Raw genomic sequence first — 27,859 nt, forward strand, 5'->3', positions numbered from 1 at the left:
TACTCAGTCTCCCCCTCTTGAACTGGAGCTTCTTCGTCACCAATGAAGTGAATAGACTTGGACTGGCTGAGGAGTATCTTGTCAAGTTTCTCATTGACCATCTTCAAATCCTTCTTATACTTGTCCTCTTGATCAGTTGAGGAACTCCTTATGGTTCTATCATAATCCTCATTATAATTGCCATCTGACTGAGCAAGGTTCTCTACCAATTCCCAGCCTTCTTCCACATTCTTGTTGAGGAAGTTTCCATTAGAAGCTGTGTCAAGAAGCATCCTTATCTTGGGAAGCACTCCTCTATACAAGGTACTCAAGAGTGACTCATTGCTGAAACCATGATGAGGACATTGAGTCTGATATCCTTTGAACCTTTCCCATGCCTCACAAAAGGTCTCATTGTTCCTTTGAGCAAATCCAGAGATTTCATTTCTCAATCTAGCTGTCCTAGCATTTGAGAAGAACTTGGCCAAGAAAGCCTTCTTGCAAGCATCCTAGGTGGTGATTGCTCCAGTAGGAAGAGTCTTCTCCCAAAGGTGAGCCTTGTCTCCAAGTGAGAATGGAAAGAGCCTCAACTTGAAACCATCTTCACTTACTCCATTTATCTTGGTTAGACCACAGATTCTGTCAAACTCATCCAAATGATCAAGTGGGTCCTCGATTGGCAATCCATGAAATTTGTTGGCCTGGATCATGGAGATTAATCCACTCTTTATTTCAAAGTTGTTGTTTGCTACAGTTAGAGGCACAATTCCAGCCCTTTGGTTGTGAGTGTTGGGTGCATTTCCAGCACCAATGTGCCTAGGTCTCTGCTCATGGTTAGCTTGTTGCTCCATGATTACTTGATCCTCTTGTTGAACTTGAACTACCCTTCTCTGATTTCCCAAACCTTTGTGCAACTTGTGGATGTTGTCAATAAGCCTTTGAAGATTGTCTTTTCCTTTAGACTTTGTGTGCATCAACAAACACGAGTACTGATTCAAACGGGTTCACAATTGAGCTCAGGCTCGTCTGGGGGGTCAAGTCGACTGGGAAGTGGTGCCCAAATGTACACGGCTTCTGGCTCGATCAAGTGCTCGGTCACTGCTCGGTCGAGTGGTGGTCGAGTAACTGGTCGAGTGGTACGTGAAATGGAACTTCAACCCAGCAACAGAAGATTCAAGTGTATAAACGAACTTAATCTTAGACTAATATGGATCCTAAATGTCACAAAAACACACTCAAATGGGCAACGGCGCCAAATTGAAACAAGTATTTATATGGTGGTGGATGATGAATGTATGCAATGGTGAGATATGAATGGAATGATGGATGGGTGTTTCAATTCCCCTTATGCTGTTGCAGTATAAGAGGTATCAATCCTAAATGAGTGTTTGTGAACAATTAAGATATGCATATGAATCTAAGTTAAGACAAATGTAAAGATTGTTTGTCACTAACAATCCTAAGATGGAAATGTAAAATGCAGAAAATAAACTACAAGAACTAAGAACTAAATGCAAATGAAACAGAATGATTGTAACTGTAATGAAGCAAGAACAGAAACAGAAACTACTACTAATGAACTAATGCAGGACAATTAATGAACTGAAAACTAAATGAATGCAACTGGAATGAAACAGGAATGAAACAAGACAATCACAAATCATAAACACAAGTTCTGGGGATGAACTCGAGCAGGCACTCGACCGAGTGTTGGTCGAGTGGGAGGTCGAGCTGGTTAAATCTGGAAAACAGAGCAACACAATAAAAACAAAGCAATGCAAAAACCAATCAAACAACAAGCAAGCAACGGGATTAAGACTAAGATTTCAATAAACAAAGAAGGTTACTGAGGATGGATTCATGGGATGAAATGATCATTGTGGCTATCTAACTTGGTCAACAAATCTCAAGCAAACTTTGAGCTAACCTCTAGACATATAAATCTAAGACAAGTTTCTTCCACTCTCATGGTCAAGAAACAATCAAACCTATGCAATTCTAGACTTGTTCTCACACAGTAAAGAATCTACACAAGCAGGCATTAAGCAATACATCTCAAACCAAACAAGACCTCTAATCTCTTAGCAAGCCTAATGGTAAGCTCTAGATCTAGCCTTATCTATGCTTCTTAAACATTGGTGTGATGCTAAGAAGCTTGAGATCAGATCCTATCCTCTCAGATATAGGATCAGCATTAAGAACATCTAGCCTAGAAGAGATCTACAACAATCAAGCTTGACCAAATCACACAAACCACAAGATCAATCCATCCTAACCCATCCTCAAGATCCTAAGCAAACTACTCACAACAATACATGATGACAAAGTCAAAAACCCAGAAAATATTGAAACTTGCATTATTAGAAAGATAAAACAAAGATCTATATTATTGATGAAAGGATGAAACTCAAATTCTCAATATCATGAAAGTTATTGAACCAACAAAATACAAGAATCTAGTCTTCTTTCTTAAGAAAGTACAAGATCTTAAAAATAAAAATGCAAAAGGAATAAAGCTAAAAAAGGTAAAAACTAGGTTTAGAGAATATCTAAAAAGCTGGACACTTTGGTGGCTGCAGGTACAAAGCCTTATATAGTGGGGGAGTGGAAGCCCTAAAAATAGAAAAAGTCAAAGTAGTCAACGGCTCGGTCAACTCGACCTGTGCTCGGTCGAGTGAGGGGTCGAGCTGGCTTCTCACGTGCAATCTCCACTCGGTCGAGTCCTCCTCAGCACACGGTCAAGTGTCAGGTCGAGTGTGCGGTCGAGTTGGGCTCCGGACCTTGTTGTTTCAGCCTTAACTCCCTTGTTTCCTCCTCATGATTGCTTCACATCTCTTCTCCATTGCTTCCATGCTCCTTCAGCTCCAAAATCACCTGTTTATGCATGAAAATATGCAAATGCAATGCAACTAAACTCTAATGCATGATTAGTGCTAAAGCTACACAATAATGGCCTAAATGGATAGCAAAAGATGCAAAAGATGTGATTAGACTAAGGGAAAACAAGGTAAAATATATGAACATCACGGTGGGAAAGTGCAAATATACACGAACCACAAAAGCATACAGTACATCTTTAGTCTGTCGGAACTGAACCTACGACAGCAAAGGTGGATGGAACTAGTTGCGGATTATGACTTGGAGATCAGTTACCATTCCGGTAAGGCCAATCTAGTGGTGGACGCCTTAAGTAGAAGAGGGTCGGCTATTAATGCCGAGAGAGACGCGGAGAACTTAGTTGGAATGATCAGAACCTTGCGGTTGAATGCATTGACAGAACAATTGGAACCGTTAGGCCTTGGGGCCGCGAACCAAGCAGACTTGCTAACGAGGGTACGGATAGCACAAGAGAGAGATGCAGAGCTGATGCGGTTGTCCAAGGTGGATGGAAGCAAGTATGAGACCGCGAATAATGGTACTATTTTGGTTAAGGGTCGAGTGTGTGTTCCTTCGGATCAGGACTTGCGTACCGAAATCCTTAAGGAGGCACACCAGTCCAAATTAGCGATCCACCCCAGATCCACCAAAATGTACTGAGACTTGAAGAGGTACTACCATTGGTCGGGCATGAAGAGTGAAACGACCGCACCCGGATTCCCAATTCTTGCACATGATCCATGGGAAACGATCTCACCGGAAACCCATAATTCTGAAGAGACAACTGACGTAGAAATCGTTCCTTACAAAATCTTCCATAATTACAAGCTACTAACTCATACTCCACGTCCAGATACCATAGTCATACGAACGTACTTCAACTCCACAAGCACCTTACATTTGTAGACTTCGACATCCGACCGGACAAGCCACTTGTATCCACTTCCCATAATAAGCTTCACTTAATCACATATCCCAAATACCACCTCATCTTGAAACTTAGTCGCACAACCAACCACCCCTAAGCGACCAAATAACAAGAGAGATGGGCTGGAATACTCTTTTCCGCTCTAGCCACAGATTTTGCCTCACAACCAATCCGCTTTGGCCCACACTAGCCATTCCACAGTCTATTAACCCCAACTACGGTTCCATCCTTGGGTTTCCAACACCCGTTCAAGTCTTCCCAACAACTCTTGCCAGAAACAAGCTGATCCCCATTTAGTGTCGCTCGGCACTCAAACCGTAACAAAAATGATTACCGGGCCAATATTAATTCAAACAAAATACACAAAACAATCTCCATGATTTAATCCATAAAATTAACCCAAAACTAAAGTCTCCATTCAAACTGATTTGGCATCCCACCAATTAAATTATTTATATTTAGCTTAATAATTAAATCAAACCATAATTACATAAATTAATATTAACTACCACAAGCCATAATAATACGCTACACACAAATCAATTCACGTGACTATGGTTCGGTTCAACATTAATCCTAACCAGCCAAAGAAACTAACACCACTACACGTACGTCAACAACTCACATACTCACGTGAACGCACCTTCACCACAATTAAGTTCGGTTCTGTACTTTAATTACACTACTTAAGATTCTCGGTCTAGTCTGGTTATGGTCTTTGGTTCAATAATCAAGCGACACAACCAAAACAGACACGATAAAGATTTGCCGTTTACCTTTCTCGGCAGACCCTCGTGATGAATCGACCAGCTTATTCAACTAACCGTGGTTACTTACTCACACTGTTAACGTTCTCGACGATGGCTACGGCTTCTCCGGTGACAATGGCTGCCTACTCCGGTAACACACGGTGGCAGACTAACCAATGGTGGCGATCGACGGTAGCCAACGGAACCGACGGGTCCATACTGTACGCTACTCCTCCGAGAGACGCATCACAGCAACGACCTCAGCAACAATAATCATAGTTAAACCCCGACAACATAACAATATATCAATGCCACGATATCATCATCAACGACGACAACCCCTTCCTCATTAACGGGATAGGGTTTCTCTTCCCACAACCCAGCTCGCCTCTCCCTTTCGTCCTCACCCTAAACTCATCTCCCTCTCTCTCCCATCACCACCAAACCCGCTCATGGCTCACGATGGAGGCCACCACCCCCCACTACCGCGTGACCCCTCCTCATTTAGGGTTTTCCCCCTTTTTATTCCCCTAACGTGATCGGTCCTCATAAATAAGAAAACCCTTGCGTAAATAATTAACCTTGGTTTAATAGCACACTTACCAAACCAAACGGTCTAACCATAATACACCACCATCAACATACGTGACCACCCACACAAATCAAATCACAATCACAACACTTATGCTTCTGGTTTAATTAAATCAACACATAATAACTAAAACAATAATTAATTAAACTATTATTTGGTTTAATTAATAAATTGACCAACTTAATAACCCAAGTGAAATTAACCGCTTTTCACTACAATTCACGATATAATTCAAATCTTCTATTATTGCGGGACACGGGCGCTACAAAGAGAGACGTGGCAGAATGGGTCGCAGCTTGTCTGACATGTCAGCGAGTTAAGGCCGAAAATCAAGTTCCACGCGGTTTGTTGCAAAGCTTACCGATACCCGAATGGAAATGGGACATGATAACCATGAACTTTGTCACGCGCTTGCCGTCGTGTGACAAGAAGGAGGCCATATGATTGGTCGTGGACCGACTGACCAAATCGGCAGATTTCTTGGCCATCAACCAGAAGGACGGCGCCGAGAAATTGGCCGAGGTATATGTACAAGAGATAGTACGGTTACATGGTGTTCCAGCGAGCATAGTGTCAGACAGAGACTCGAAATTTACCTCAGGGTTATGGAAGGCCTTACAAAAGCGTTTTGGGACGCGAATGGATATGAGTACGGCCAACCATCCGCAAACGGACGGATAGTTCGAGCGCACGATACGGACGCTTGAGGATCTTTTGCGAGCAAGTGTTATGGATTGGGGAGATAATTGGGTAAGGCATCTACCATTAGCAGAGTTTGCCTACAATAACAGCTTCCACGCGAGTATAGGCATGTCACCGTACGAGGCTTTATACGGCCGACCTTGCAGAACACCCTTGTGCTGGACACAAGTAGGGGAGCGGAGTGTTTATGGTCGAGATTTTGTGGACAAGACGACCGAGAAGATTAAGATCTTGAAGCTGAAAATGAAAGAAGCCCTGGATAGGCAGAAAAGTTATACGGATAAGCGCCGAAGAGAGTTCGAGTTACAGGTTGGGGATATGGTATATCTCAAAACCGTAACTTATAAGGGTAAGGATCGGGTAGCATTGAACACGAAGTTGACACCTCGATACATGGGACCGTATCGAATCCTGGAAAGGATTGGTCCGATGGCTTACAAGTTGGAACTACCTCCGGCTATGTCAGCTTTCCATCCGGTGTTTCATGTGTCGATGCTAAGGAAGTGCATCACGGGACGAGAGAATGTAATCTCCGAACCCCCACCCGACCTACAAGTGAATATGACCATCATCGGTCTGCCAGTTCGGATAATTGGTAAAAAGATGAGAGGTCAGCACAAGAAAAAGAAGACAAAGTTTATTCAAGTCGTATGGAATTGTGAGGGAATAGAGGAAACGACTTGGGAACCAGAAGAAGTTATGAAAGTAAATTTCAGGAAATGGTTTGATAAGAGAGAAGTCCCTCGTAAGGGAGCAAAGATACGAGGACGAACCAGTCCTAAGTAGGGGAGAAATTTTAGTATTTGCATTGCATCTAAGGCATAGAAAAACCCTAAAACTTTGAAATTTTTTGCAAAAACTTTATAAAAAAAGAGTGTTCATGTAGTTTGCATTGCATATTAGGATCTTGTTTAGCATATTTCATGTAGGACTGTTTAATATTTGCATTAGGGATCTATGATGAGTTGTGCCTTGTTAGCTTCCTTAATTCACTAAACTAGGATCAATGCCCAAGTTAATAGTACTTTGATGCTAGTTGAGTAGTTAGAAGCATAAGATTGAACCAAGCCTTGAATTTATGCATTACATTTGGTCTAAATTGAAGCATGTTGTGATTTTATGCCATTTCCTATTAATAAGAACCTAATGTTGACTTTCAATTATCAACTTGTGCATTGCTTTAAACTCATGGATACCATATATATATTTGGATCATCTTTCTCCTTTTTACCACTCTTGTTGATCCAAGGAGCTGATTTCCTTATTAAGAATCAGTTTCCCTACCCTTAACCTATCCTTCTTTCAAGACATATTTATTCTTGAGTGTGTAAGGGCTTTTTGGGATTGAGCTTGGTAGAAAGTGTTAGGTTTAAACTGACAAGAGTAATGCCTTGTGTTGTTCTAGTTTGCAATTTTTAAACTATATAGGACTAGGTGGTTTCATTGTTGGGTTTGGGACTTGGTTGCTTTGAAAACGAAAAGAAAAGAGGAAAAGAGAAAGAAAAAGGTTAAAGTCTTTAGGAGAGAAATGTGTTTAAGTTAAGTTCTAGTGAAAGAATGGGAAGTATAAGATTGTTTAAGTTGGTTCAAGTCAAGGAAAAGAAAGAAAGAAAAGAAGAGTATAGCAAAAAGCTTTTATGTCTTAAGAAATAAGAAGAAAAGGGAACCATAGCAATAAGAAAGAAAACCCCATTTCACTAGTTGATTCATGTAAGAAACCTCTCCTAAGGCTTAAAAACAAAAGAGAAAAGGGTATTTGAGAAGAGTTGAAGAATAAAGGGTAGAACTAGGACAATCTGGGATTAGAATGTTAGGATAAACACTTTGGGTACCTTTGGGTAGACAAGGTTTTATTCTTGTATGTGTCTAAGTGATCTTACATTTAGCCTTCTTCTAAAACTCAATCCATTTTTTATGAGAGAACCTTGATATTGATAAGCCCCACTCTAAAAAGAGACCATCATTGTCTCTAAACCTTTATAACCAAGCCAAATGAGTTTAAGCATTGCATAAGATTGATTCATGTTCTTGATTAATGAATATTAATGGAAATGGTTGATTTGAATGCATGTGGATGTATAAGGCTCAAATCAATAAAGGTTGTGATAGGCTTGTCTAAAATCTTTAAGTACAGCTCATTCAACTTGCATCATAGTACTAGTAACTTGGACATTGATTCTAGCTAGTTTATTGGCAAGATTTAGGAGCTGAGATCCCACTTTCAAACCTCACCTACCTTCTTATGTCTTGTTTATTTGCTTGAAGGCAAGCAAAGACTAAGTTTGGGTTGTTGATGTTCATATATATTACCCTGTTTTCCCTTAGTATATTCACATCTTTTGCTATCCATTTTGGCCATTATTGTATAGCTTTAGGACTGTTCATGCATTAGAGTAGAGTTGCATTGCAATTGCATATTTTCTTGCATAAACAGGTGATTTTGGAGCCTAAGGAGCATGGAAGCAATGCTGAAGAGGATTGAAGCTATCAAGAGGAGAAAACAAGGGAGTTAGAGCTTAAAAATCAAGGTTCAGAAGTCCACTCGACCAGGCACTCGACTGAGTGCGGAGAAAGACTCGACCGGATGGAAGAAGCAGGAAAAGAGTCCACTCGACCATGCACTCGACCGAGCTCAGGGTCGAGTTGACCGAGCCGCCCTTCTATTTTGTCTTTTAGCATTTTTAGGGCTCCCAATCATTTTTCTATATAAAGCCTTGTACCATGCAGCCACCAAGGAGAGACCTTTTAGAGTACAAAATCCTAGACATAGTATTTACCCTTTTGGAGAATTATTCCTTTTGCATTTTTATTGTTTGATCTCTTAGCCACTTTTGTTCACTTTTGATAAATCTTTAATACTTGTTGGTTCCATAACTTTCAAAGCATTAAGATTTCGAGTTTGATTCCTTCTTCAATATTGTAGATCTTAATCTTATCTTTCTAATCATGCAAGTTTCATTGATTTCTGGGTTTATGATTTTGTTCATCATGTTTTGTGATTGTGGGTAGTGGCTTAGGATCTATAGGATGGGTTAGGCTGGATGATGGTTTTGGTTGTTTATATTAGTCAAGCTTGTTTGTTATAGATCTCTTCCAGGCTAGATATGCTCTATGCTAATCTTATATCTGAGAGGGTAAGGTTAGATCTTAAGCATCTTAGCATCACACTAATGTCTAAGTTGTTAGATAAGGCTAGATCTAGAGACTATCATGAAGCATGCTAAGAGATTAGATGTTTTGTTGATTTTTGACTATAATGATCTGTTGTTTAATGCCTGCTTTTATATGAACTTTGCTAGTGTGAGCTAGATTGAGATTATCTTAGCTTGATTGTTATTGCCAAGAGATTGGATTAACTTGTATTAGGAGATCATTGTCTAGAGATAGCTCATGTTTGATTAAGGTTTGTTGACCAGTTTAGATAATCATAGCTTGAATCCAGCCCATGAATCCATCCTTAGGACCTTCCTTATCTATTGTATTACCTGATTAAATCCTGTTTAATCGCTTGCTGTTTGCTTTAGTTTCATTCTGCTCTGTTTTGTTGATGCTTTGTTCCGCTTCTGGGATTTCAACCCACTCGACCTAGTACTCAATCGGTGCTCGATCGAGTGCTTGCTCGAGCTCCCTCCAGTATTTGTAGTTTATGTTATACATCTGTCCTATTTCATTTCCCATTGCATTGTAGTTTTGTTTCTGTTGCATTCATCTAGTCTTATTGATCTTGTTTTATCACTTGTCCTTCATTACTGTAGCTTCTATTTCTGTTTCATTGCATCACTACTTTAATCATCTTGTTCTCTTTGCATTTAGTATCTAGTCTTAGTAGCTTTTACTTTCTGCATTTGTATTCATCATTAGGTTGTTAGTGACAAACATCCTACATAATTGGCTTAACTTAGACAAGTATTGCACATCCTGATTGCTTGCATCACACTCACTTAGGATTGATATCTCTTATACTACAATAGCATAAGGGTAATTGAAACACCTTACTTTCCACCTGTTCATCATATCATCATTCATCATCATTCATCATCATACACCACCAAAATATATTGTTTCAATTTGGCGCCGTTGCCCATTTGAGTGTTTGTTTGTGACAATTAGGATTAATATTAGTCTAAGATTAAGTTCCTTCATTCCCTTGTTCACTACTAATCTCGATTTCTTCCTCTGCTTGTCTGTGTTGCGTTTCAGGTACCACTAGACCATCAACTCGAGCTCACACTCGCCGTTTGCTGATCGAGTCACGACGCGGATACAATTAGACGTCTCATCTCAGTCAGTTCGACCATCAACTCGAGCCTGTGCTCGACCGAGTACCTGTCCGAGTCGGTGATCGGGTTCGTTGATGCAAACAAGGTCTAAGGGTAATCAAAATCTCCAAAGGCTTCTTGACAACATCAACAGGCTACCAAGGGGTTTGAGACATCAGAGAAGAAGAGTATTACAAGAACAAGAGGATCAAGTTCTAATGGAACAACAAGATAACCAAGTTCAACGACCAAGGCACATTGGTTCTGGAGATGCACCAAACACACATTACCAAAGAGCTGGTATTATGCCTCCTGCTGTTGCTAATAATAATTATGAAATCAAGAGTGGATTGATCTCTATGATACAAGCCAACAAGTTCCATGGGTTGCCTATGGAGGATCCCCTAGACCACCTTGATGAGTTTGACAGAATTTGTGGACTCACCAAGATCAATGGTGTTAGTGAAGATGGCTTCAAGCTTAGACTGTTTCCTTTCTCACTTGGAGACAAAGATCATCTCTGGGAGAAGACTCTTCCTACTGGAGCAATAACCACATGGGATGCTTGCAAGAAAGCTTTTCTAGCCAAGTTCTTCTCCAATGCAAGAACTGCAAGGTTGAGGAATGAGATTTCTGGTTTTGCACAAAGAAACAATGAAAGCTTTTGTGAGGCATGGGAGAGATTCAAAGGCTTCCAAACTCAGTGTCCTCACCATGGATTCAGCAATGAGTCTTTGCTCAGCACTTTGTATAGAGGAGTTCTTCCCAAGATAAGGATGCTTCTTAATACAGCCTCTAATGGTAACTTTCTCAACAAAAATGTGGAAGAAGGCTGGGAGTTGGTAGAGAATCTAGCTCAATCAGATCGGAATTATAATGAAGACTATGACAGAACAGTAAGGTTCACCTCCAATGATCAAGAGGAGAAGTACAAGAAGGATTTGAAGATGGTCAATGAGAAGCTAGACAAGATTCTACTCAGCCAACAAAAGACCATTCATTTCATTGGTGAAGAAGAGGTTCCAGTTTAGGATGGATATAGGGAGTTTGCTGAGTTGTGCTATATGCAAAACCAAGGAGGATTCAGAGGTTACAACCAAGGAGGATTCAAGAACAACAATCTCTCCTATAGAAGCAACAATGTGGCCAATCCTCAAGATCAAGTCTACCCATCCCAACAAACTCAACAGCCTCAACAGCAAAACAACTATGCACCCAAGCTGCAACATCAAGTGTTCCAGCCCCAATTGTGTCCCCCTCCAGGATTTCAGACTAACCAAGGCCAGGAACAAGACTTAAGAGCTATGATGCAACAGATGTTGATTGGGCAAGCCAATGGAAAGATTGAGGAGGCCAAGCAGTTTGCTGAGTTGAACCAGCGGCTAACATCACAGTATATTGATCTCAACATGAAGTTTGAAGGTCTGAACTCAAGAGTGGAGTATATGGAGAGCAATATAGCATCTACTTCAGCTCCAAAACCTAACCAACTCCATGTAAAAGCTATTCAAAACCCAAGGAAATTCACTGCCAAAGCCATTCATAAATATGAGGAAGCTGTCACTAAGGACAGTGAAGTCCAAGCTGGGGGGGATTCATCATTTATTGAAGCCCAGAGTGAAGATTGTGCGAAGAAGACTGCATCCGGCAGTGCACTCGACCTACCACTCAAACACACACACGATCGAGTGACTGATCGAGTGATCGATCGAGTGATCGATCGAGTTGAAGACTCTGAAGCTGTTACACCTATTAAGTACATTCCTCCTGCCTACAAACCGCCTCTACCATTCCCAGGACATTTCAAGGCGCAAAAGCTGAAGGAACTCAGGGAAATTATTGAAAAAAAGAAATAGTTGGCTTTACAACAAGAGGCTGTCATTGAAAAGAAAGAAGTGATGGCCATTCAACAAGAGGTTGTCATTGAGAAGAAAGAGGAAGATAGAGGACATCCCTTGGAAAAATATGCTCAACATCCTTTCCTCAAGGAAATGCTTCTTGAATTATCCAAGCAAAAAGCTCAAGAACAAGACATGAAGGTCTTGAAGGAGGTTGGGAAAGCTATTATCCCAACAAAACTTGAAGATCCAGGTTCATTCAATCTACCTTGTTCCATCAGCTATATGCACTTCAACAAGTGCCTATGTGACTTTGGAGCTTCAGTGAGTTTGATGCCATACTCAGTGGCTGAATAGTTGGGATATGAACATTTTAAACCATGCAATCTCTATATTTGCCTAGCAGATGGATCCAAGAGGGATGTGGTTGGAGTAGTAGAAAACTTTCTGGTCAAGATAGGGGAGGCTAGGATTCCAACTGATTTTGTGATCATGAATATGGATCAAGAGCCAGAAGATCCTCTCATCTTGGGGAGACCATTCTTAGCCACAGCTGGGGCTGTAATTGATGTCAAGATGGGAACCATCAAGCTCCACCTAACTGAAGACTTCATTATGAAGTTTGACATCAAGGATTCAACACATCAACCTACTATTGAAGGTCAACACTTTGTGATAGAGAAAAAAGCTAGTTGTGAAACTTTTAAGGATGAAGAGGACCCTAGGACTAAAGACAAGACAGTGGAGAAGCTTAAGGGTTCAGTTCAAGAGTTGACTGATCTAGTGAAGGATCTTCAAGTGCAACTCAACAAGAGGTCTTTAAAGAAGGCAAGACCAAGGCTCAAGATTAAAAAGAAACAAGAGTTATGTGTTAAGGGTGAAGTGATCAAGGATCAGCTTCAGATTGATGAAGTGGTACCAGGGAGGATTTCATCACCTCATTGGTCTCTAAACCAAGCCTGAAAAGGCATCAAAAGTCAAGCTTAGTGACTTTAAACAAGCTCACTAGGGAGGAAGACCCTAAGGTATCATTGTACATATGCTTTATTTTCCTTGTAGTTTTGATATTTTTGTTTTATGTTTGTGTTGGGCAGGCTTTTTAATGAAAGTGTAGATGGGTTTGGATAAAATTGGACTTGAGGAAGTAGATTCGCAAGCCCACTCGACCGGCCCACGAGAGGTACTCGATCGAGTTGTATGGACACCAAGGCCCACTCGATTCCCATTTCTCTTGCATGATCGAGTGGAGGGAAAGGACATTCAAATTTCAAAATTTGGTCAAGGTGCTCGACCACGTACAGTCGAGTAATGGGGTCGAGTGGCAGCAAAAAGTGAGTGAAAGATTCCCAATTCAAATTTGAATGGTATTGACGCTCCTCTCTTGTCTCCTTGTCCCCTTAGCTTCTTTATATAGAGCTAAACTCGATCCTATGCTTCTCACACTCTCTCATTTGCTTAAAATAGTAAAAATGTAGTTTAAAATCTCTCTCAAAGTTCATCTTTTTTCTCAAGCTTAGTTCTTTTAGTTTTTGGGTCACTAACCTATTAACTTTGAGCTTTGAGTATATTCATTTCAGTTCTATTCCAAAATGTCTTCAAGGTTAACAAGGAAATCTCAACAAGCTGACGATTTCTCCCTAGATCGTCGTTATGCTCGTCTTGAATCAAGAAAAGAAGCTAGTGGAAGCACTCGACCAGCCACTCGAGCAGGCAAACGACCGAGTGCAAGCTCGAGTAGGCGGTCGAGTGGGCTTGCGAGTAAGAGACATCAGCCAGTTGATGAAGACCCTGAGCGAACAGAAAGTGAAGAAGAGATGGAGTTCACTCTTTAAGAGCACATGAGGAGAAACAAGGCAAAAGGCAAGAGGCCAGCAGTTGAAGAGCAACAAGAAGAGATTGAAAGTGAGAGTGAAGAAGAAGAAGAAGAAGAGGAGGTAGAAGAAGAAGAATCTGATGAGTTGACTCCAATGCAGCTCTATAAAGCCTTCATGAGAATGAGCTTTCAAGGAACAAGGTATCCACACATGGAAACCATGGAGAAGCTTGGAATTGCTGAAGATGTGGAGCTTCTTTTTGAGAAGTGCAACCTAAGCAAGTTCATGGGGCTTTATATGGAGGGATATAGAGAACAAAGTTGTGAGTTCTTAGCCACCATTGAGATGCACTCCTACTTAAAGAAGGATAAAGAATTTGGTCCTCGGCGTTGTGAGTTTACCATCAAGGGAAGGAGATATGAGCTTCCACTCAAAAAGATAGCCAATATCTATGGATTTGAAGTTGGTAGTGAGAGGAGCATGGTCATACCAAGAGAAGAGCTCTATGCTGTTTGGGAGACCATTGGCGATGACATCACCTACTCATCCTCCAAGACCAAGAGTTCCAAGATAAGAAGCCCAGTCCTAAGGTACTTCCACAAGACCTTAGCAAATACCTTCTTTGCTAGGAAAGAGACTGGAAATCTCAATGAGGGTGAGCTCAAGATGATTGATATGGCTCTAAATGGGATCATCCTTCAAGCAAGAAATGGAAACTTTGTCTTTGGAAGTAGTGTGGAGACAGGCCTTGCCATGGTGCTTATAGACCACATGATCTATTTGAGAAGATGGGTGAGCAAGCTTTACAAGAAGGGCTCAATGGGAACTCTAACCATTGGAGGAATCATCACCCAATGCTTCTAGCTGAAAAGGTGCCACTCAAAGGAGAAAGGGTCATGCCAAGGTGGATTGATTCCAACTATCTTATCTCCACTCTAATACTGGGCAAGGAGATGCATCAAGGAAATCACCTCTTCAATTTTGAGCTTCCAACAATTGGGAAGAGCCACCTTGTTCTACCTAATCAAGAGCTCACCACCATACAAGAAGGGGCAAACATTGACTTTTGGCCAGCTGATGAGAAGCTGTTTGATGGGACAGCTCAAGTTAGAGTAGATGAGGCTGGAGATGTGGAAATGGCTGATGGGGAAGAGCAATTCTACTTTGAAGATTATGAGCCTAACCCAAGAGATATTAGAGGACTGAGAGAGACTAGTAAGAGGTTGACACTCCTACAAAAGTGGAACAAGTGGCATGGGAAGAAATTTGACATGCTGAAGAAGAAGGTAGGAAGAATGACCAAGTCAATCAAGGGTTTAAAGAAGGAGATTGCTGAATTGAAGAGTGGAAATTCTTCACCAACACCATCTAGCCCTTTGAAGAGGAGTAGCTCAACTAGAGCACTGTCAAGAGCTGAAAACCCAATGGTACCAGCTAGAGCTTCGATGCACGTGCCAATTCAGAGGAGGAGAAGTTCAAGTCGCCGAGAACAACAATCTTCGAGGCACTCGACCGGTTCACTCGAACACCCACTCGACCGAGTACCCCCGTTTCACTCGGCCGAGTACCTACCCAGATCTCCCTTTGGCTTCCTAGTTCCAGCAGGCTATCCAGGATATCCAGGTTACCCTCCCTTCCCACCCCAGTACCTCATGGATCCAGCTCTCTTGCACCAGTTCTACCAACAGCAAGGACAGCAATTTTCACCTCACGCATCAACTCGACCACCCCACTCGACCAGACACTCGACCGAGTACCAGTCGATGGCCATAGTCGAGTTGCCTCCTTCACCACCTCCAAGTCAACCACAAAACCCCCACTACACCTATGAGAGCATGAATGAGGATGTGGATAGCTTCTTCCACAATCCATGAGGTACCACTATCACCTTACACTTGTAAATACCATTGCATATCATGTTGTGTTTTGTTTTAGTCTTGAATCTTCTTTCAAATTTCTCTTACACAAAAGACTGTGTAATTTATGTTTGGGGGAGGGTTTGAGATAGTATTTGATGTTGTGTTTTGTTTTCTTATTTCAAATTTTTAGCATCATCATGTTAGTATTTGCATTGCATCTAAGGCATAGAAAAACCTTAAAAATTTGAAATTTTTTGCAAAAATCTTTATAAAAAAAAGAGTGTTCATGTAGTTTGCATTGCATATTAGGATCTTGTTTAGCATGTTTCATGTAGGACTGTTTAATATTTGCACTAGGGATCTATGATGAGTTTTGCCTTGTTAGCTTGCTTGATTCACTAAACTAGGATCAATGCCCAAGTTAATAGTACTTTGATGCTAGTTGAGTAGTTAGAAGCATAAGATTGAACCAAGCCTTGAATTTATGCATTGCATTTGGTCTAAATTGAAGCATGTTGTGATTTGATGCCATTTCCTATTTATAAGAACCTAATATTGACTTTCAATTATCAACTTGTGCATTGCTTTAAACTCATGGATACCATATACATTTTTGGATCATCTTTCTCCTTTTTACCACTCTTGTTGATCCAAGTAGCTGATTTCCTTATTAAGAATCAGTTTCTCTACCCTTAACCTATCCTTCTTTCAAGCCATATTTATTCTTGAGTGTGTAAGGCCTTTGCCTTGTGTAGTTCAAGTTTGCAATTTTCAAACTAGATAGGACTAGGTGGTTTCATTGTTGGGTTTGGGACTTGGTTGCTTTGAAAAAGAAAAGAAAAGAGGAAAAGAGAAAGAAAAAGGTTAAAGTCTTTAGGAGAGAAATGTGTTGAAGTTAAGTTCTAGTGAAAGAATGGGAAGTATAAGATTGTTTAAGTTGGTTCAAGTCAAGTAAAATAAAGAAAGAAAAGAAGATTATAGCAAAAACTTTTATGTCTTAAAAAATAAGAAGAAAAGGGAACCATAGCAATAAGAAAGAAAACCCCATTCCACTAGTTGATTCATGTAAGAAACCTCTCCTAAGGCTTAAAAACAAAAGTGAAAAGGGTATTTGAGAAGAGTTGAAGAATAAAGGGTAGAACTAGGACAATTTGGGATTAGAATGTTAGGATAAACACTTTGGGTACCTTTGGGTAGACAAGGTTTTATTCTTGTATGTGTCTAAGTGATCTTACCTTTAGCCTTCTTCTAAAGCTCAATTCATTTTTTATGAGAGAACCTTAATATTGATAAGCCCCACTCTAAAAAGAGACCATCATTGTCTCTAAACCTTTATAACCAAGCCAAATAAGTTTAAGCATTGCATAAGATTGAATCATGTTCTTGATTAATGAATGTTAAAGGAAATGGTTGATTTGAATGCATGTGGATGTCTAAGGCTCAAATCAGTAAAGGTTGTGATAGGCTTGTCTAAAATCTTTAACTACAGCTCATTCAACTTGCATCATAGTACTAGTAACTTCGACATTGATTCTAACTAGTTTATTGGCAAGCTTAGGAGCTGAGATCCCACTTTCAAACCTCACCTACCTTCTTATGTCTTGTTTATTTGCTTGAGGGCAAGCAAAGACTAAGTTTGGGGGTGTTGATGTTCATATATTTTACCCTGTTTTCCCTTAGTATATTCACATCTTTTGCATCTTTTACAATCCATTTTGGCCATTATTGTATAGCTTTAGGACTGTTCATGCATTAGAGTAGAGTTGCATTGCAATTGCATATTTTCTTGCATAAACATGTGATTTTGGAGCCTAAGGAGCATGGAAGCAATGCTGAAGAGGATTGAAGCTATCAAGAGGAGAAAACAAGGGAGTTAGAGCTGAAGAATCAAGGTCCAAAAGTCAACTCGACCGCCCACTCGACCAGGCACTCGACCGAGTGCGGAGAAGGACTCGACCGGATGGAAGAAGCAGGAAAAGAGCCCACTCGACCATGCACTCGACCGAGCTCAGGCTCGAGTTGACCGAGCCGCCCTTCTATTTTGTCTTTTAGCATTTTTAGGGCTTCAACTCCTTTTTCTACATAAAGCCTTGTACCAGGCAGCCACCAAGGAGAGACCTTTTATAGTACAAAATCCTAGACCTAGTATTTATCCTTTTGAGGAATTATTCCTTTTGCATTTTTATTGTTAGATCTCTTAGCCGCTTTTGTTCACTTTTGAGAAATTTTTGATACTTGTTGGTTCCATAACTTTCAAAACATTAAGATTTCGAGTTTGATTCCTTCTTCAATATTGTAGATCTTAATCTTATCTTTCTAATCATGCAAGATTCATTGATTTCTGCATTTATGATTTTGTTCATCATGTTTTGTGATTGTGAGTAGTAGCTTAGGATCTTAAGGATGGGTTAGGCTGGATGATGGTTGTGGTTGTTTATATTGGTCAAGCTTGTTTGTTATAGATCTCTTCTAGGCTAGATATGCTCTATGCTAATCTTATACCTGAGAGGGTAAGGTTAGATCTTAAGCATCTTAACATCACACCAATGTCTAAGTTATTAGATAAGGCTAGATCTAGAGACTATCATGAAGCATGCTAAGAGATTAGATGTTTTGTTGATTTTTGACTATAATGATCTGTTGTTTAATGCCTGCTTTTATAGGAACTTTGCTAGTGAGAGCTAGATTGAGATTATCTTAGCTTGATTGTTATTGCCAAGAGATTGGATTAACTTGTATTTGGAGATCATTGTCTAGAGATAGCTCATGTTTGATTGAGGTTTGTTGACCAGTTTAGATAAACATAGCTTGAATCCAGCCCATGAATCCATCCTTAGGACCTTCCTTATCTATTGTATTACCTGTTTGAATCCTGTTTAATCGCTTGCTGTTTGCTTTAGTTTCGTTCTGCTCTGTTTTGTTGATGCTCTGTTTCGGTTCTGGAATTTCAACCCACTCGACCTAGTAGTCGATCGGTGTTCGATCGAGTGCTTGCTCGAGCTCCCTCCAGTATTTGTAATTTATGTTCTGCATCTGTCCTATTTCATTTCCCATTGCATTGTAGTTTCGTTTCTGTTGCATTCATCTAGTCTTATTGATCTTGTTTTATCACTTGTCCTTCATTACTGTAGTTTCTATTTTTGTTTCATTGCATCACTGCTTTAATCATCTTGTTCTCTTTACATTTAGTATTTAGTCTTAGTAGCTTTTACTTTCTGCATTTTGTATTCATCATTAGTTTGTTAGTGACAAACATCCTACATAATTGGCTTAACTTAGACAAGTATTGCACATTCTGATTGCTTGCATCACACTCACTTAGGATTGATATCTCTTATACTACAATAGCATAAGGATAATTGAAACACCTTACTTTCCACCTGTTCTTCATATCATCATTCATCATCATTCATCATCACACACCACCAAAATATATTGTTTCAAAAAGATGTGACTCAGCGTGTGAGACAATTAACCATGCTCTTTTTGAGTGTTCTTGCTCGTGTCAAATTTGAAGTTTTTCTCCAATTCAAGTTTTTCGAGGGAACTTTCCTTATGAGTCTATGTATTCGAATCTAGATTTTATTTATTGGAGAGGATCCTCTCACTCAAAAGATCAAGATTATCTTCCTCAATTACCCGAGATTTTATGGTCGATTTGGAATGATAATAATAAAAAAATATTCCAAGACGCGTAGCTTGCGCCAGACAAAGTGATTAATCAGGCTATGAGTAAATGTACTAAAACCCCCAATATTCTCTAATTAAATTTTAAAATGTACTAAAACCCCCCAATATTTTCAATAATAAAAAAAGCTTTCTCCTCAGAACCTCTTGCTTGCGCCCGTCATCGTCAATTTTGGGGTTTTAACATTCCTTTAGGTCGTAGCATTTTGTATATTCTTGCTTTATACCAAAATCTATAAAACAATAACCATTAATTACGCCAAATTAACGGATCATGAAAATAAGGACAGAGGCATATGCATAATTCAAAAAAATGTGAGAAAACAAATTAATACCAAATCAACATCTATTAGGAGAGCATATAAGAGAGCATTTAGAAGCTGCAGATGCTCTCATATGCTCTCTTCCTATATGCTCTCATTTGAAGCATTTCCCAAGCATTTAACTCTAAAATATTAATATATATTAAAATAGTTTTAAATAATTAATTTCTTTTGTAAAAATAGAAAATTATGATTTTACAAAAGATAAAATTATTGTTATAACATAATATATATGAGAAACTACTTAATGTTATTATATAAAATAATATAATAATTTATTTAATATATTAAAATATTAATGTGGATATAATATTTATAATATATATTATTGTTTTATTTTAGTTTAATGTGTTATATTATATATTAAAAATTTATTGAAATTAAAAATGTAAATATAGATATAAACTTTTAAAAAAAGTTATAATATACATTAATTATTTGTAATTAATGTGTAACATTATAAATATATATAATTAAAAATTATTAAATTACACATTTATATATATAACAATTTATTAAATGTAAATATATTTTTAAAATAATTATATAGCAATGAGTGATAATTAATTTTCTAATGAAACATATTTAAATTATATTTTTATAATTAAAACATCTATCAAATATAAATATAATATCTAATACTCCACTGCTATACCAATCAACTAAATGTGTTTTATTAATCAGAGCATACAGCTTATGCACCTTAATGCTTATGCTGCATAATGCTAATGCCCTATTATATATTGTTCCAATCAAGCCCATATTCACACATATCATCTATATATACATAATTAATGGACGATTTTGTATAGAATAAATGTTCAAATTGAATTCATAATATGTATTTTTCTTTTAAGATCTGGTTTAGAATTACCAGAAAATTCATTTGAATTTGATCAGACTATCATCATATTAATACGGTTTTTCTATTGCTCTCTGAATCTTGTATTTATATTATTAAAACCATATTGCTACATCATTAGTCTACCAAATACATATGTTTGGTTCAATTATGTCGTCTTTGACAAACAACAACATACGTTGTCGTTAGGTCTACATTTGCCGTATAGTAAACCGCTTATACCCACACAAAACTTTTCGCATTCACTGCTCCCTCCCTTTATACACGGAGCTGAGGTGTAGCATTGCTTATACTCTTGCTTTATTTCAAAACCTATTTTACAATACAAACATAACAAACACATATTCGGAAAAAAGATAAAAGTCATAAAACAAGTCTATAATAAAAAAAAAAAATGGAGTGTACAATATAAGAAATTAGTACCAGAAGTGTTATCAGAGCAATGAATAGAAGGTACGACAAAGAGGATAGTAAGAACAAATGCGAGGAAGATTTTCTTGTTGATGGCCATTTTGTTATGATATTTATCTTTAGCTTTTGAAGTTTTATGTTATATGCTTCGGATGACTACATATATATAGTGTATGACACATATACGTAAAATGTAACCTTTTTTTTTTCTCTAGTCAAAATTGCAATCAGAAGAAAATAAATATGGTGATTCAGTTACTTGATTATGTTCGAAAATTAACCTATCACATTGAATAAAAGAGATTTAATTCTATTTATTTACATGATAGACATATATCTAGAAGATAGTTAAAAAGGTTAAAAAATAAAAGTTGATTTTGTAAAATCAAAGGTCGGTCTTGTAAAATGAAAGAAATAGTTGGTAATGCTTTGAATATATTTCAAATGACATAATCTTATAAATAAATAAATAAAAATATTTAAAGCCCTTACCTTTGAAAATACAAAACAAAAAATGATTTTTTAAAGGAAAAGGTATATATTTGTTATAGTTTTATACAAAAATCTACTACACATAATTTTTGGTGGTATAGTTTTACTATATTATTTTTGGTATATTTTCTGTATTAACAAAACTTGTTACTAGATATACCACAAATTTTGTTTGTCATATCATTATTAATTTTTTTTTGGTATATAGTTTTATTGTATTTTTTTGTCTTTTAACTTTTTTTTGTTATATTTTCTTTTTGTAAATTATACAAATCATTTAATCTTTTTTATATAATTATAAAAATATATAAAAATAAAAAATTATTATTATTAGAAAAAAGAAAAAATATACTTCCTCCGTTTCAAAATATAGGATGTTTTAGAGAAGTTTGTTGTTTCATAAAATAGGATGTTTTCAAATTTTAATGCAACTTTTAGATTAGTTTAGTATTTTATATTATGCAGTATTGTTTCTGATTGGTTGAACTTGTTAAAAGTAAAGTCTTCTTCATCTGCGTGTTTTGCTTAAAACATCCTATATTTTGAAACGGATGGAGTATTTTTTTTGGTCAACACCGGTCGACATTGTTCAACGTCGGTTAACACTGGTCAATGTCAGTCAACAGTGGTCAACACCGAATTCTGGCCAACCAAAACCGGAATTGAATATTTATGGTGTTGTATACATAACATGTGTTTGTTTACGGATGTCCTTATGTGATGACAATAGTTCACGTAGTTAACAAGACATTTATATTATTTATATTTGTGGCCATGTGTTGGCGAATACTTCAAATAGTTAACAATCATTTTTCCAATTAATTACGGTAATCGTTCTTCTCACCGTGTCATCACGTAATACGTGCAATCAATTGTAAATACAAATTGTAAGGGAAAAAAAAATCTGGTCAACGAAAATTATTACTCCATATTTTTTAAAAATTTGTCTCTTAATTATATAACAATAATAAGGAGAATGTTTGTTCTTACCTAATTAAGGGTGCAAATGGTTATTAATATGTTTTCACACTTAATTAGGTAAGAAACTTAAACATACAATAGTTAAGTTTATTTTGCAGATTGCATTGGTGGTTGGTCATAACTTGAAAGTTGAAACTAATTGTTCGGAGTCGATATATAATTTTTTTCTTAAAATTGTAGTTGATAGAATTTAAGGATTTGTATTTAGTATGATTTTATAAACTGGGTTAACGGCTGTTACTTTTAGCTGTAGAGACTTTGACTTTTAAATTTTAGCTGCAGAGAATTTGGTTGTAGATGTTTTGACTGTAAAAACTTTAACTGTTAAAATCTGATTGTTTACTAACAACTTTTAAAGTTGTAACTGTTATTTATTATTATTATTATTATATTAATAATAAGTATAATTATGTAAAAAAATTAATTCATAAATCAATTTAATGACAAAAATAAAATTTAACACAAAAAATTTAAAGCTCAAGCTGTTACTTTTATCATTAATATATATATATATATAATAATAATAAATATAAATTATGTTAGAAATGAGCTCATATTATTTATGATAACAGAAAAAATTCAAAATGTAAGTCAATCAAATATGTGATTTTTCTCAAAAATTAATTAAAAACATACAATTATATGAAATTTTCCAGTGAAACTTATTATAAAAATGACTATTATGGCACATGATTAAGAAATAGATTATATAATAAATAAGTAGTGAATGGTGTTGAATTTACCACAAATAAAAAAAAGAGAACTACTTTGTTTTATTTTGTTATGAAATTAAAAAAATTATTATAGTGATTATGAAAAGTTTTTTCATAAACTTTTTATCACTATCATTAATGATGAGAAAAAAAAGTGAAATAGAAAAAAAAAATAGAATGGAGTACTTTTAAATAGAATGAGGAAAGAACAAAATAATTTTTTTATACTTCTTTAATTTTTAAGCCTCGTTTTGAGGCTTTAAAAAGTCTGAGAAAGCAACGAAGGAAAAAATCAAAGTGGCTTTGAAATTTTTTTAAAAATTTAAACTAAAAAAGCGTGTTTGGTAAATTAAAATTAAACTCTATAAAGTCACCTACCAATAGGGGTGAAAGGTTTTATCATAAAGCTTTTTAACTTAAAATTAAACATTTTAAAAGACCTTCTAGGTTAATAAAATCATGTATGTGAATACTATTCATCAATACACATCAACAATATTAAAAATATTAATACTCTCTCCGTTTCACAAAGAGTGTCATTCTGGAGATTTTTCTTTGTTTCACAAAGAGTGTCACTTTATAATTCCAATACATTATTTTATAGGGGCATTCTCAAAAATGCCCCTTTTTCTATATCCCTTTTTAAAAATACCCTTTCATGTTGACCATTTTTAAAACTACCCCTCTTTATGTACAAAATGACCAAATTACCCTTTTTTGAGTGACAGCAAGAATGTTCAGTCATCAAAATCGAAAATATTTTCCCGCCAAAAATTTTTTTCCCGCCAAAATCGAAAACTTTTCCCGGAAAAATTATTTTTTCCCGCCAAAATCGAAAATTTTTCCCGCCAAAAATATTGAAATTTATAACTTTTAAAAACCTTGTAAACGCTTTTAAAAGTTTTTTTTAAGCGTTTACAAGGTTTTTAAGCACATTGTAAACGCTTTTAAAAACCTTGTAAATGCTTTTAAAAAGCTTTTAAAAGCGTTTACAAGGTGTTTAAAAACCTTTTAAAACCCTTTTAAAAATCTTATAAAAACTTTTACAAGGTTTTTAAAAACATTGTAAAAGCGTTTACAAGGTGTTTAAAAACCTTTTAAAAATCTTTTTAAAAACCATTTGAAAAACTTTTAAAAACCTTTTAAAACCTTTTAAAAACCTTATAATAATCTTGTAAAAGCGTTTACAAGTTGTTTAAAAAACCTTTTAAAACTCTTTAAAAAATCTTGTAAAAGCCTTTACAAGGTGTTTATAAGGCTTTTATAAGGTAGAAACCTTATAAAACCTTTTAAAAACCTTGTAAATTTTTTTTGGCGGGAAAAATTTTGGCGGGAAAATTTTTTTTTGTCGAAAATTTTAAAAGGTTTTTCGAAAAAATTTTGGCGGGAAAATATGTCTGGAATTTTTTGGCGGGAAAATTTTGTTTTTCTTTTTATTGAATAAAATAATTTTCATCTAAGGGTAAAATAGTCATTAAAAATTAAAAGAGGGCAAAAAGAAAAATGGCCAGAAAAGAGGGTATTTTTGAAAAATGGTACATCAAAAGGGGGTATGTTTAACAAATTCTCTATTTTATATTTCCAATGCATTTTTTACCTTAGATTTCCTAGTTTTACCCTTAATTATAATTAAGATAATCTATTAAAAACTTATTAAATAAGGGCATATCTGTATATTTCAATGTTTTCTTAATTTGTGTGAGAAGTATTAGAATGACACTCTTTGTGAAACGGAAGAAGTAATATATTAGTGAGTGATCAAATGAGTACTGGTGGGTTTTTTTTGGGGTTTTGTTGTCAACAAATATAATAACGGAGATGATCTTAAAAGTTTTTTCTCTTCTCACATCTAAAACAAAGACAAAACTGTTACTAACTATCCAATCATAAAAACAATACAAAATTAAAGTATTATAGTATATCGATGATTATCATTATTATCACAATGTTAATGCATGTAGCACACAATAACTAAACGAAAGTGCACTTGAAGATCCAAGCAAACCACAACAGAAACCGTAATATGTTTATATATTGACGCATCTAACCTAAGAGTAGATTCTTCCAACCAAACTCCACTATATTCTCTTTCAATCATCAATAGACAAATGCGGTTTGTTAGGCAATTTCCTGCCACTCACAAAGCTACTGAACATAAGTAGAGCTCGTGAGGGCTGCGCATACGGCACCATATGAGCCGCTCCTCTTACCGTTACAAAGGTTAGTAGACTTCCATACTCAGTGAACCAGCCACCAATCTAGTCATAATCCAAACATGGACAAGTTAGCAATCACAAGAACTTATCATAACATTGTTTAGTGGTGAAGGGAAACTACCTGTTCTTTGTGGAACCAGGCTCCATATGGAACTGTAGTCTTGAAGTTGAGATCTTGTGCAAGCTCTCGTACGAGAGTTCTTGAACTTTGAAGAGGAATTACAGAATCTTGATCTCCACTATAGTGTCAGCAAGCTGGTTGATTAGCCACTTAATACAAGGGAATAAGGAGATTAAAGAATAGAATTCTCTTACCTGAAGATCCAAACAGGAGTTTGGCTCTGTACAATTTTCTTAAGAATCGGAAGCATATCGATGTTCCAGTAGATGCCACTGTAATTTAACAGGCTGTAACATAGTCAAAGGTAGCCGATAGAAATCAGTTACATTAGCTCTGGTTATAAAGAATTTCTTAATCTTTTTGTCAATGGAAACTAAAAAGAAGGTAAGATAATTTTACTTGCTGCACATGGTCCACTCATAAGGTAGGCGAGTGCGGTTTGCATGAAGGGCCTTCTGTACCTCCGGGAGATTAAAATAGAAACTTCTTTCGTATGTCATACAGACATCAACTCCCATGTTCATCTTAGTGGCCTGAAAACATTTTCAAAATTTTAGACACAAAAAGTTTTGTTGGTGGAACAGAAGGTGGAAAAAAAGACAAAAGTGCTAACCATTTTCTTGAGCCTCAACTCTTGCTGGACAATAGACGGGTAGCATAAGTCGAGGAGAACATGATAATAGTTGACATACTCAGTGACGATGCGGGCTTCAATGATAGCATCGGTACAGACTTTGCTCATGTTCTGTGGACTGGCAAAATCACATTGGCTCATGATTGTGAGTCTTACTTCATCAGAAATCATCCCATGCGACCAGAAGAATTCGTATGCAGCTGGATAGTCCCTGTGAAGCTTCAGAAGTGGATTCCCAATCTGATCAGAAAGAGAAGAACACACAAAGGAATCAGAAGAGAGACAAAAGAGTTGATGTAACGCCAAAGAAGAAGGTTCCTTTTTGGCTTACTGCAATGCCTTTGATGTTGAATTTGAACCCACTTGAGCGTGAATTGTAGGTAAGTATCACGTCAGCCAACTGAGGTATGTAATGTCCTGAGAGAGAATGAAGTCAAGTCCTGGTCAAGTAACTTCTGAGGAAATTAAAAAGCAAACCAGCTAAGCTAAAAGAGTTCCATGATCTTCAGATAATCTCCATTTTCGTAAAGTAAGAATCAGAATAACCAAAGACACACCAGCGTAGCTTTCGCCAGTGAGAAAGAGGTTGCGAGACTTCAACTCTGGGAACCTCTTGAACCATCTCAACAAGAACATAAGCATATCATTAGCTGTTCAAATACAAAAACATGTCAGCTGGAAACAACAGTCTTCTAATATAGTTTGAAAAATGCAATTTAGAGCTTTACCAGTAGACTTGTCCCCGGTGTTGTAATCAGAGCTTCTGTTCGAGTATGACCATCCTACTCCCGCTGGCGACTCCACAAATAGCAGATTCGAGGCTACACATTTCACAACAAGAGACAATATAGCATTGAATTACAGAGTTCTCTGGTCGCTTTATATATAAAACAGTCAAAACAACAAACCTTTGTTCCAAGACATGGAGTTAATGCGGAGGCCACGACCATCGCCTGTGGGGTAAAATGGACCTAACTCAGTGAAAGCTCCTCCACCAACTGAAGAACAACCTGGACCTGCAATACAAACCTCAAATATGTAATTTAATATGGAAATAGTAAACTAGCTTAAACCAATGAAACTATAACAGAAACAGAGAAACGGAACAGAGACCTCCATTAAGCCAAAGGGTTAAGGGCTTAGTGTCGGGTTCTTTTACAGCCTCGACGTAGTAGTAAAACAGACTACGACCATTCTCCGAGTCCACATTGATATATCCTGCAAATTGTCTGAACCCGACCTTCGGTTGACCTGGAAGCCTCACCACCAAATCGTCTTCCGGGTAACCTTCTGCAAAACTACAAGTATACCCCAACCACTGCAATGTGACCAATACCACCATCATCATCACAACGATCGTCTGGCATGATACCATGATCTGAAAAATGTCAAAATACATAATCAATAAGTTACAAGTTAAGTTCAATCTCACTGAATCTTATACAAAGACAGTTTAGGAGCATAAGCCACAACATGAAGACAATAGAGGTTGTGTTATAACTTATAAGTGTTGTTCCAAACTCTTTCGCGCACCTATGACTTGCATAACCTTTTTCTACTATGTTTTTGTGAGCTTTGGTTTTTCAGAATTTCCCTTTCTGTTTTTTTAGACTTTACATATACACTAACTTGTTTCTGAGAACCCAATCTTTAAATATGGCATTGAATCAAAGTTGACTCGGATGGAGCAATCGACAATACATGAAAATCACAATATCAAATTGTATCAAACTTGAGAGAGAGAGAGGGGTAGGACCCGTGAGGAAGAGAGCCAGCGGCAACACCGTTCTGAAGACGGACCTCAGCAGTTTCGGTGACGGAG

General features: G+C 37.0%; 2 protein-coding genes, 1 long non-coding RNA gene and 2 other non-coding genes across 8 annotated transcripts; 1 reads left to right on the forward strand and 4 right to left on the reverse strand.

The window, feature by feature from the left end:
• The first annotated feature begins 327 nt into the window (after positions 1-327).
• Positions 328-434, forward strand: LOC147926923 (small nucleolar RNA R71). Its single transcript, XR_015583105.1, has one exon. It is a non-coding gene; the product is annotated as a small nucleolar RNA R71 (small nucleolar RNA).
• A 10,266-nt stretch (positions 435-10,700) lies between these two features.
• LOC147926924 (small nucleolar RNA R71) lies at positions 10,701-10,807 on the reverse strand. The gene has a single exon (XR_015583113.1). It is a non-coding gene; the product is annotated as a small nucleolar RNA R71 (small nucleolar RNA).
• An 8,356-nt stretch (positions 10,808-19,163) lies between these two features.
• Positions 19,164-19,806, reverse strand: LOC147926925 (uncharacterized). Its single transcript, XR_015581471.1, has 2 exons — positions 19,620-19,806; positions 19,164-19,517 (listed from the first exon to the last, which is right to left on the reverse strand). It is a non-coding gene; the product is annotated as an uncharacterized LOC147926925 (long non-coding RNA).
• Positions 19,807-20,528: 722 nt separating this feature from the next.
• On the reverse strand, positions 20,529-21,014 carry LOC109129265 (putative defensin-like protein 111). Its single transcript, XM_019237089.2, has 2 exons — positions 20,893-21,014; positions 20,529-20,781 (listed from the first exon to the last, which is right to left on the reverse strand). The coding sequence occupies exons 1-2, from the start codon at positions 20,978-20,980 to the stop codon at positions 20,618-20,620; spliced, it is 252 nt and encodes an 83-aa protein (XP_019092634.1). The 5' UTR covers positions 20,981-21,014; the 3' UTR covers positions 20,529-20,617.
• A 4,142-nt stretch (positions 21,015-25,156) lies between these two features.
• Positions 25,157-27,412, reverse strand: SCPL43 (serine carboxypeptidase-like 43). Of its 4 annotated transcripts, none has more exons than XM_087489445.1 (10): positions 27,151-27,412; positions 26,946-27,053; positions 26,766-26,858; positions 26,595-26,687; positions 26,369-26,454; positions 26,017-26,277; positions 25,803-25,858; positions 25,598-25,690; positions 25,404-25,521; positions 25,157-25,324 (listed from the first exon to the last, which is right to left on the reverse strand). In XM_087489445.1, exons 1-10 carry the CDS (start codon positions 27,410-27,412, stop codon positions 25,157-25,159), a joined length of 1,338 nt encoding a protein of 445 aa, XP_087345571.1. The 4 variants fall into 4 exon arrangements, with proteins under 4 accessions (XP_087345571.1, XP_087345570.1, XP_087345569.1 ...); XM_087489444.1 differs by having other exon boundaries at positions 25,401-25,521; XM_087489443.1 differs by having other exon boundaries at positions 25,803-25,864.
• Between the last annotated feature and the right edge of the window lie 447 nt (positions 27,413-27,859).

This window comes from Camelina sativa, chromosome 15 (assembly GCF_030686135.1).
Source record: "Camelina sativa cultivar CO46 ecotype springtype chromosome 15, ASM3068613v1".
Classification (NCBI taxonomy): domain Eukaryota; kingdom Viridiplantae; phylum Streptophyta; class Magnoliopsida; order Brassicales; family Brassicaceae; genus Camelina; species Camelina sativa.